Source organism: Gavialis gangeticus, unplaced genomic scaffold, assembly GCF_001723915.1.
Source record: "Gavialis gangeticus isolate Ggan-Ray unplaced genomic scaffold, GavGan_comp1, whole genome shotgun sequence".
Taxonomy (NCBI): Eukaryota; Metazoa; Chordata; order Crocodylia; family Gavialidae; genus Gavialis; species Gavialis gangeticus.
In genome coordinates this window covers 4,300,086-4,310,752 of record NW_017728998.1, presented here as the reverse complement: position 1 = coordinate 4,310,752, position 10,667 = coordinate 4,300,086, and the positions used below count along the sequence as shown (strand labels likewise).

At 49.2% G+C, this 10,667-nt stretch overlaps 1 protein-coding gene across 3 annotated transcripts in view; it reads right to left on the bottom strand.

Annotated features, from left to right (window-relative positions):
- KLHDC4 (kelch domain containing 4) overlaps positions 1 to 10,667 on the bottom strand; it is a 47,807-nt gene that overhangs the window by 23,775 nt on the left and 13,365 nt on the right. For all 3 annotated transcript variants that reach the window (XM_019505419.1, XM_019505420.1, XM_019505421.1), the window contains 2 exons: positions 9,464 to 9,600; positions 366 to 458 (listed from right to left, as the gene is read on the bottom strand). In XM_019505419.1, the coding sequence (XP_019360964.1) occupies positions 366 to 458; positions 9,464 to 9,600 (230 nt within the window). The remainder of the gene's footprint in view (positions 1 to 365; positions 459 to 9,463; positions 9,601 to 10,667) is intronic.

The following is a 10,667-nucleotide window of genomic DNA, read 5'->3' as shown; positions in this document are numbered from 1 at the left end:
AGCAGCGCACAAGTGAGCTATGACGTTTATCCTATACTGCAGTCCCAGCAGCGCCTGAAGCAGTGGCATACCCGACTGCGGCCTGTAATCTCCTTCTTGGGGGGATGCTGGATACAGGGCTTGTTAAACAAGCAGGCACGGCTTAACGAGATCAGGAGCCTGAGGAATGCCACTCGCTCTCCTCATCCCTGTGTACCTTTACCTCCAAACCATGCGTCTTTCTTCAAGATAGGGCCCAGCTTAACTACAAGGCATGAGGCTGGATGCAGGACTTACTAGGTGTATTTCTATGGCCTGTGTCACAATAAGCCCCACCCCAGTGGCCCTGTACAGCCTTACGATCTACGAATCTTGTCGCAACCAACCTGGCACTCTCGTGAAATCCTCCAAAGACGATTAATTGCCTCTTGCAGGCAACCATTCGATGTCCGCTCCTCCCCGAGGGGCCGCCAGCTGCCCTGCAAAGCAAACCATCGAACTGATCAGCAAGGTTTCCTCGCACTGCGGTTTCAGAGTTCATTTTTACTAAAGGCGCTGCCTGCTCAGGCAGCTGGACGTGTCCCGCTTCTCTTTTAAGGGCAGGGAGATCACAGGGAGCTCTGCCACCTCCCTGCAAATGGCATTTTTCTTGCAAAATACCATGTGTGTTCCTCTTGCACCATTCGGCATTTGCATAATAGGTACTTCGCAGCAATGGTTTCATTTCTAAGGTAAGTCATCTAGTTTCTAGGCTGCCCGAGATCTTGAAGGCTTCTTGGCTATGACTCATGACAGCTAATTTTCCGAGAGAGTTTAATGAATAGCTCCCACCCACGGCAGAGAAAAAGAGCAAAGAAGGGGTAGCCTAATATTCGGAGCACAGCCCTGGGAGCCAGGAACTCCCAAAATCGACTGCTGGATCCAAAGCCTCCTCCTCTCTGAGGTCTTGGGCAAGTCACTCATCCTCGTTGCTTCTGTTTACCCACCTGTCCTAAAAGGTATAATACTCAACTCGCAAAAATAGATGGGCTCCTTAATTAGTGTTTGCAAATTACTTTGCATTCCTCCAATTAAAGGCACCATAGCCATGCAAAGCGTTACCGGGATATTAGACACGAAATAAGCAGGTGGATATAGCGATAGCTGTTCTATTCTTTCCAAGCCTTCATGACCTTTCAGTTAATTTGCAGCTTCCATTTCCAGGAATGAGCCACAAATCCCCATCTGTCAATCCCAAAAAAGCTGCCGCCAAAGCCAGCCAGCGGAAAGCAACAATTTCTGAATAGCGATAACGATAGACATCCCTCCATGGTTGCCCACAGATAGGTATCTGCGTGCAAGAGCCATGGAGGAGATCGGCTAAAACCAATGCTCCCAAACGCCAGCGAATCCAGGCCCTGACCAAGCTTTGCTCTAAGCACTACGTCACAGGAAAGCCTCAGTTATTTCCCACACTCAGGCTCTTCCTTCCTGGGTAAATGCAAACACCTTGAGCCCTAATAATACCCCTACACTATAAACAGGCACATGATGAGAACCACTGAACTCAACAGGACTCCCCAGGCAGGTAAAATTAACGCCTGCATGCACACGCATACACACTTTGCAAGATAAGGCCCTGGATGAATTAAAAACTGTAACCCACTTACTTACCAATAGTTAGAGCAATACCAAGTAACAACAGAAAGAAGCGCTGCTTCACTTTAACCGGCGTTACATAGCCATACGAAAATCTGGGTAGATTTCCACGGATAGAATAAATGAGCCCCCAGGTCCCATGAAAACGATAACTTCACTCCAGTCTTAATAAAAGCACACACAAGCACACACGCGTGTGGCAGCGATTGGCGAGAAATGACTTAAGATGGATCTCAGGCACTTTTATTCTAGCAGGAAATATACTTTTCTAGGCATATGTTTATTTAAAAAAAAAAACCCAGCCTCCATAATAGCACTTTTTGAAATAGGCAGGATTAATTTGATCGTGCTGTGAAATCATGATTTTTTTCTGGCTAATAAAAATTTCCACCGTGTTGCCTTGGAGTATGGTGCCTTTTTGTTATTATTATTAAAGGGTAGGGATCAGAGCAGTGTCTACAATGAGCTAAAATAAAGCGTCATGCCTCATTTGCCTTGAAGGCAACACTGGTCCCGGAGATATTCTCTGCTTCTACACTCAATGTTTCCGCTGAAGCCAAACATCATATATAAAACGCTTATTCTTGGATTTTGATGCTGTCTGCTAATAAACACACTTGTGCAAACATGCAATCAACTCAATCTTCTCCAAGGAAATACTGTCCAATTTGGGAACCGAAGTTGGATTCCAGGGCCCTGATCAGAGCCCAGTCCAGTCGGAAGTTGGTTTGGATCCAGTCCTTCTCCCCACTCCTGAAAAGCAGAAATACGAGCTGGAAACCGGGCTGAAATGTGGTTACTAGAGATGGAAAGCACGGTCCCGCAAGGTGCCTTTTGGGGTCTCAGCTCCCTCAGGGCTGAGCATCTTCCAGGGAAGAGCCCTTAGGAGCGAGCAGAACAGAAAGCAGCAGCTTCCCGCAATGCTTCTGTACCGAGCATCCAAGTCCCTCCGGCTCCACCAAAGCAGTGCTGGAGGAAGCAAAGAGGTGAGCCCCCCTCTTTGATTTAAATGGTGAAGGGAGGCTCCAAAACTAGACCCCGACCAAGAGAAAAGCACACTGCACAGAGCTTTTCAAATGCATTTCTGCTCTTGGGAATCAAGGTATCGCCCGGTCCAAACGTCATCCTGATGCTCTGCAAGATACAGCATCATCCGAGGAAAAGGCAAAGGTTCGAGCCCCCTGGTATAAAGCACGAGGCATCTATGCAAACTGAAAATTTCATCTACCTTTTATTTAAGGTCGGGTTTAAATCCTCTGAATGAGCCCTGACCTCCTGCAACAGTGGTTCTCAAGCTTTTTTTTTTTTAATTTGAGGACCCTCTCCATAACTTCTGTGAATTAGGCAGCAATGAAGAGGGGCCAGGAAAGAAGAGGAACAGCAGAAAGGGAAGAGCCTGCACTGATCTTCTCAAGCTCATTTCACTTATCTCCTCTCTCCTAGCAGCACCCTTGCAAGGCCATCACAGCACCCCGATACCAGGCACCCTGGCTAGGAGCCACCGTCCTAAGCCTGCATTGTGACTACAGATGCACGCCCCTTCTGCTGGGTGTTGGTGCCCAAGCAGTTGACGGCTTTGTCGGAGAGGTGGCAAAACTGCCTGCAACAAGATAGAGAAGCTCTGAATGTAGACACACATCGCTCTGCTGGCAACGCTGCGTAACGCAGACCAGGCCTTATTAGAGGGAGGCATTTTACCCACCGTCTCCTGCAATCCTGCTCAGAAACGAACTGCACCAGTGCCTCCGGGCATCTGGGCTATGCCAGCACCAAGCACCCTGGTAGTGGGAATTCACAGTAAAGGCAAACCTTACAGGGAAGACAAAGCCACTGTAAAAACTAAAATGAATCCAGCCCCTCAACTCACGAATTCATGACTTACCAACTGGTGGAGAATCTCATTGATCCATTCGAGGTGGGGGGACTGGGGAAAGCCTGACAATGCTTTCGTTGTGATGAAAATATTGATAACTTGGCGTTTCTTTAGTGCCTCCTATCATTCGGAAAGCGTGACACCAAAACGCACCCGAAGCCACAGCGACTTGCTCTGCGAACAGTGTGAAGCTATAGCATCCATAATGCCATCTTGAAATATTTAAGAGCACCACTATTCACAGAGCTCCTAGGAAAACTGTTGTGATGCTTGTTAGAGCTCAGACGCTGCAGCAAAAGGGGCCAAAGGAGACCATCGATTAGATAGAAAAACCCGTAGCAACGGTATCTGCTACGTTCTCAAGCAAGATCCCAGGGATCAGGCTTGACTGTCGGGTTTTGGGGGTCCAATGGGAGCTGTCTGCCTACAGGGGAAGCAAAGAGATGCAAACAGAGGGAAATACAATTTTGCTGTAAAACGAGTGACTAATTTATGGGGCAGGGCTGCCGCTGTAGCACAACCCAGCCATCGCAGGGCAGTGTCACAGCTCTGCTGGCATTTTCCAACAGGCTCGACCATCCAGACTTCAGCCTGCCGCACGCATGCACGCGAAACGCAAATGAAACTTTCACGAGAATGAAGTGTATCACGGCGCTCCAGCACCGGCCGCCGCTGCTTTGACCTGTGCAAGGAGACAACCCCAGGATAGGAACCGTGCGGTCCACTTACCCACCGGGTTTTGCCCGAGGGGAGAGGGCTCTGTGCTTTCTCGCTTCAAATTGTTAAATCAGCAGTCGAACACTGCATCTGGAGGAATCGCCGAGTGGCGTGACCTGTCGGGCCTGATGGCATAGCTTAGCCATTTACATCTCAGACTGACTAGAGCGATTCTCTTTCCTTAGGACCTTAGGGGAGAATAAGGTCTCCCTGCGCTAGGCTCTTGCATGCACAAATAGCAAGAGAGAATCCTTCCTCTCTTCCCAGCCTTCTCTTTCCTTTCTGTTTTAAGAGCAGCCAACAGCATGGGTGGAAAAAGCTGCTCTCACTAGGAACAGCCTTCCCCCAATATCACTACCGATTCCCAGATAACCAAATCAGCAGTGCTGTCCTGGCAGAAGGCACACACTAATTCTTGCCTCCCATATGGCGTGATCTGCTGCTGCAGGGGATGGTTTGCCTGCTACAATTTTTCATCTCCACGCATTTATTCACAGCAATACAGGACCTGGGTAAAGCTGCTGCTACACCTGCCAACTGAAGCCTCATAACAGAAGGGCAGATAGTGCAACCTGACTCCAACGTGTCTGCAGCATGCCCAGCCACTTCAAAACACCGCACTCATTCATATTTCCGACTCATGGCTCCAGTTACTCTGAAAACAAACTTACGCAGCCAAAGGCTCCAAAATGGATGATCTCTAGCAAAAGGAATCGATTTTGCTTTTGTATCCATGTTTTGGATAATCCCCGCCGGTTTAATAGCAGGGTGACCAGATGTCTTGGATTCGCTGGGACAGTCCTGGATTTTCTAGGCTGTCTCAGCATCCCGATTGCTGGAGAAAATTTAAGCAAAAGTCCGGGACTGGCAAGAGCTGGGGCTGGGAGCGCTACGCAGGCTCTGTCTGCCCCAAGCTGACTCTCGGCTCCAGCCCCATCCCAGCACCCAGCCGTGCATCACCAGGCTGGACCTGCCGCATCGCTGCCCCCACACAGACAGCCCAGCCCAGCCCAGCCCAGCTCTGCCTACCCAGGGATGCGGGTACGAGGCCAGGGCTGGCTGCACCCACCCCGCCCAGAGGAGCACAGCCAGGATGTGCCTCCAGGTATTGGGATTGATCTGCAAGATGGACAGAGCCCACGCGTGCCCCAGCCTGGCCCAACCCTCAGTGAGAAAACCACCGCGCTCCCAACAGCTGATGTGCCTCTACCCACTGCCATACACTGCCCTGGCACCCACTCCGCCCCTGCCCCGATTTCCCTAAAATATTTATGGTCGCCCTACTTAATAACATAGGTCCTGATCTGACAACCACTTACGCACATGCATAAGCAAGCCTATCATTTTATGAAGACGTGAGAAGCAATTCTTCCACCGTCTTCACCACTGGTGAAGCCTCACCTGGCGTACCGCGTCCGGTTTTGGACACCACGCTTCAAGATGCAGCTCGAGTCCAGTCAACGGCAACAAAAACGAGTTGACATCTAGGAAACACGACGCATAAATCTTCAAATACATCAAGTTGCTGCTAAAACTATTCTCCATGTCCACAGGGGACAATGCACGGAGTAGGGATCTGAATCTGGAACAAGGGAAATTTACTTGGGATATTTGGCAAGAATCGATTTTTATCAGTAAACGGTGATTCCACCTTGCACGCATAGACCCGCAACAATACATTTCCATTATTAATAATCAAAATTTATAGAAAGGGGGATGTCTGTTTATTTATAGAAATAAATATATAGAAATTATAGAATAGAGAATATGTAAAATGTATAGAAATGATGGCTGATGGAGCGTGTGATGACAGGGGGAGCAGTCCTACAGAACTGCAGTTTGGCCTGCAACTCCCAGAAACCCCAAGGGACCGGGAACAAAGGAAGAAGTGACAAAGTGGATGCAAAAGCTATTGGCGAGCAGAACAGGGACTGATGGCAGCTCTGCCACAGTAGGTGGCAGTCCTAATGTAGCCACATTTGTCACAGCGGGCTGTTAAACTGCACTATAATAATAGGTATTTTTGTCTCATGTCAATAATGGGTTGCAAAAGAAAATCTATAGAGAAATACTGCAGTGAATACCGTGGCTGTCATTAATAAATTGTCTGCCCCCCACATCTCTAATTCCAGGCAATGCTGAAGATTTAAACATCGCTAAAAATCAAACTAAATGCTTAAAAATAAATGTGGATGTTATCTGTTGGACTTATTAAATAAAAGTCTAATTCTGCCAAGCCTAGATATTAGGGAGAACAGTCTAACCCTGAGGGAGAGTTAGCATTGGGACAGATGATCTGAAGAGGCTGTGGAGCGCATCGCTGGCGCAGCTTAGACAAGCACTTGCCTGGCATGGATTAGACGGGGCTCAGGGGACTGGACTAGATGCGACTCAAGGTCCTTCTCAGCCCTGTGCTTCTGTGATTGTGTAACTTTACTCACACGAGCATTTCCATAGATGTCAATGGAAATGCACCAATAAGTTATGCATGCACACACACAACTGGTGCCCTAGAAAGCAGATAAAACCAGGGAAACAATGTGCCACATGTTCAACACCCTGGAAGGAAAGAAAGAAAGACAGAAAAAAAAAAAAATCGAACACTGCAGATCGGATCTGCTTTGTCCTTTCTCTCCCCCTTCCCCTGCAGACTGTAATCAAGATGCCACAGGAAAAAGCACAGAGGCAGCAGAAACTTGATTTTCACACTCAGTCAGGTTAGCATTAAAACAAAGACGGTCTCCTCCCAGCCTCCTCCGCGCAATCTCTTATTAACACAGATATTGGCTCTCTTCCCAAGGAGGAGGCGGAGATGCACTTTGTTTTTTTATTTTAACAGCAGGACCACAGCACATGGGCTTTCATGAAATGCCGACCAGGCTGAGAGGGAGTCGGGGGGGACCGAAAAGAGAGAGCATTGCAAGCTGCAGGGTCCCAGGCTCCCAGCGGGAATGCGAAACGCAACAGGAACAGCCCTGGCTCGCCTCTGAAATGTTTACGTGTCTAGTTTTAAATGCATGCCATTTGCATGGCAGCAAAATGCCCATGCAACCCAGTGACTTGCGGCAATACGTCACCTTGATAATACACCAGCAGCGAGAGTCAGCCGTGGAGCAGGCTGTCATGCCTTCCCAGTTGAAAGGGGTCCCGAGAGCTTGTTCCTGCCCAAAGATAACCTCATAGTTGATATTTCAGTGCTGTGCCACCGGGCAAAGTACTACGTACCCCAACTCCTGCCCACTTCAGCCAAATTGTATGAATGATACTAAATATCCCATCCTACCCTATTTGCTGATTGTATCTACCCACTAGAAGCCTAAAGCCCAGATCTCTTTCCACTGTAAAAAGCATATGGCCATCTAATATATTCCACCAACCACCCCCGGTACCAAGTCAAAATGGCCAAGTACCTACAGACAGATGTCTAATCCTGGAAAAGACAGGTTAGTGCAGATCATGGGCATGCAAAACCCGGCAGGCATGTTCTTCTAATGAAACACAAACATTGACTTCCATAGATGTCATAGACATTAGAGCTGGAAGGGATCTCGCCAGACCAGCGGGTCCAGCCCCCCACCCAACAGGCAGGAAGTAAGGTGGGTCAAAGGATCCCAGCAAGATAAGCATCCAAAGCAACTTTGTCTCAGCGGGTGCAAAAGCACATGCCTGGGATCTCCTCCGTGAGGGTCAGGGACTCTCAGGGGGTGCCGCCAGCTGCCCAGGGTGTTGTCCAGCCAGGGTCAGCAAAGACAGGACTGGCTGTAGGAACTCAGGGCTGCAACCACCAATTTCTTCTCAATGGAACAGGACTGCAACACAGCATTCGTTTGGAAGAGAAACTCCCAAATCCCCCATGCAGAAATGGACGTACACAGACTCTGCAAACCAGCATGGGGAACCACAACCACCCCCTGAAGAAGTCGGTTCAGAGCTTTCACCTTCCAAAGACCCATCGTTCTGGATGGGTTGGTTCAGCACCAAGTCCCAACACATAAACTGAGCTCACCAACAGCAAATCACACTTCCCCTTCACAATATTAGATCAACCCTCTGAGGTCCGGGATTAATTCAGATCAGATTGGCATCTTGGTGCTGCCCTTCTGTGCTACCGGTCTGGATTACATAACTCTCCTGGGCTGCTGGAAAGGACAGGGATTCAGACAGTCAAAAGCCTGAACCTCAGGCCAGGAGGCGTCCCTTTACCTGCCCCTTTTCATCAGAACTGGCCACCACTATATGCCTACTGCACCTGGGTTTTTAAGTAAAACATAGACAGTCCAAAGTCAATCCTGTTGAGCTAGCACGGCTAAGGCAGGCTGGGTCCTGCAGCCGATGGCACGCAAGAGCTGGCATCACATCTGGCTGCTTCTGACACCCCAGCCCAAGTGACCACACAGCCATTTACAGGTAGGTCAACTGAGGTCTCTGGATCAGTCATGAAGCATCTTTTCTGCTTGACAATACACCTGGAGGCATCGAAGCACAACACTAACATACAGAATAAAGTCTCCTACCTCTTCTTGCAGGGCAGCCTTAACACCCCTCCAGCTGACAGATGGGAAGCCAAGATGCAGAGTTAAGGCTTGATGGGGCTTGTACCCTCAAGGTCGCCTAGCCTAGCTGCCCCCTAGGACTCAAGTAGACAGCACCAGAAGATGAGGAATTGCTGTAGCTCAAGCTGATGTATTCCCCCATTGCTCTCTTGGGGTTAGGAGCACTCCAACTTCAACCCGTGTACCTGAGGGGCAAAGCTAGCTCAAGCTTAAAACACCTCTTAACAGGACCCAAACTGGGATGTGTGAAAAGAGATGAGTAAAGGATCCAAACTGGGATGTGTGAAAAGAGATGAGTAAAGGATGAAACTCATGTCATAATTTTTGCTAACAATACAATGAAAACCAATTCCCAAGTGACTGGCCCTGGGTTAGAAAAGGCATCTGTGGTAGTCAGGAGCTGGACGCAGATCTCCTGCGTCTTCAGCCAGTGTTTTACCCACAAAGAACCTTTTTTGCTAACAAAGGGCTTTGGTTTTGCTGCCCGAGACTGCAGCCCTTATTTTCTCTTTATTTCTGGAGGCAGGCCCCAGGGGAGTCAGGGCATAACCACCTTTTGTAGCACGAGCACCAGGAGAAATAATCAGCAGAGCCCCAAAGAAAGATAGGCAGCAAGCTGGGAAATCAGGCAGCCACACCAGGGACCGAGCTGGGCCCCGGCTAGCTGAAGTCAACACGGGTCACCGCAGAACATCTCACTTACTTGATTTGCTCCCAAGTTTTGGTGGCCAAATGCAGGACCCAGAGATCCTTGTAATGGTAAAACTGCTCCCCGTCGGGAGAAGCAAACTCTCCTCCGAACACCCAGAGCTGCCCGCCAGCCTGGGGCACCACTGCCGCCTGCCAGGAGAGAAAGAAAGGACATGGTAACAAACCATTTGAAAAGCCAAGGACTCGGGGATTTGGAGAGCCATGCACACAGCTGCCACTGAAATACGACACAGCAGACAAGTGGCAGCGACCGCTGCTGCATTGCTTGGCAACAGCAGCTCTCTGGGGCTCGAAGAAAGGGAAAACCAGAGTGCAAAGTTGTTTATTGTCTCCTGGCACTTTTCTAGTGCACTCTACTCTGTAGCAATGGAGCACCTGCCCCAGGCCCCTCCTGTTGGCTTCGAATCCAGCACCATGGATCAAAGGAAAACCCTTGGGATTTGTCCTTCAAAGGAAAAGAAGCATCTAAAATCTCTCCCGCCAGCAAGAGGGGAAGCTCCCTATAATGCCCATAGACTGGTCACAGCCAGCCTCCCAAGCCACGCACCCCGCTGGTGCCCAGGGTGGCACAAAAGCAGGGGGCATTTGATAGCAGAGCACAGAAAAAGGACAGGCAAGCTAACGAGCAAATCCTTCTTGGGAGGGAACTTAAAAGCATGGCATAACTGCCCCTTCTGCTTCCTGTACTGGCGGATGACAGTCAGCTCCCAATCCTCCTTGCCATCAGGACCCCTTAATTTAAACTGCCGAGGAAGGAGGAACACCGATCTGCAGACCATTTACAGTGACCTCAAGGACCACTGGTGAATATAATAATAGCCACCACTAGAAATGGCCATGCCTGAGCCTTCCCCAAGTAAGTCGGCAGCTGTACGGATACCATCTGGGCCTGCACGAATAAAGCCGTCAGCCTAGCAGGTGCCGAAGCAGAACAGCACTGTATCTCAGGTAGGCTTGACCAGACACAGAGGTAAATACCAGAAGCACGAGATAGCAGAAAAGGGCCCTGAGAGGATTAAATAAAAATGGGAGGCGCTCACCATGATGAGAAGAGAAGAGACAGCCTCCAAGGAGTAAGTTTGCCTGAAGTGTTTGGAAAAGGGAAAAAGGAAAGAGAACAAGGGACACAGTGATGGGAAAAATCACTATTCCCAAGATGGCAGGGGCTTCAAGAATTGGGCATGTCAATGAAAAAC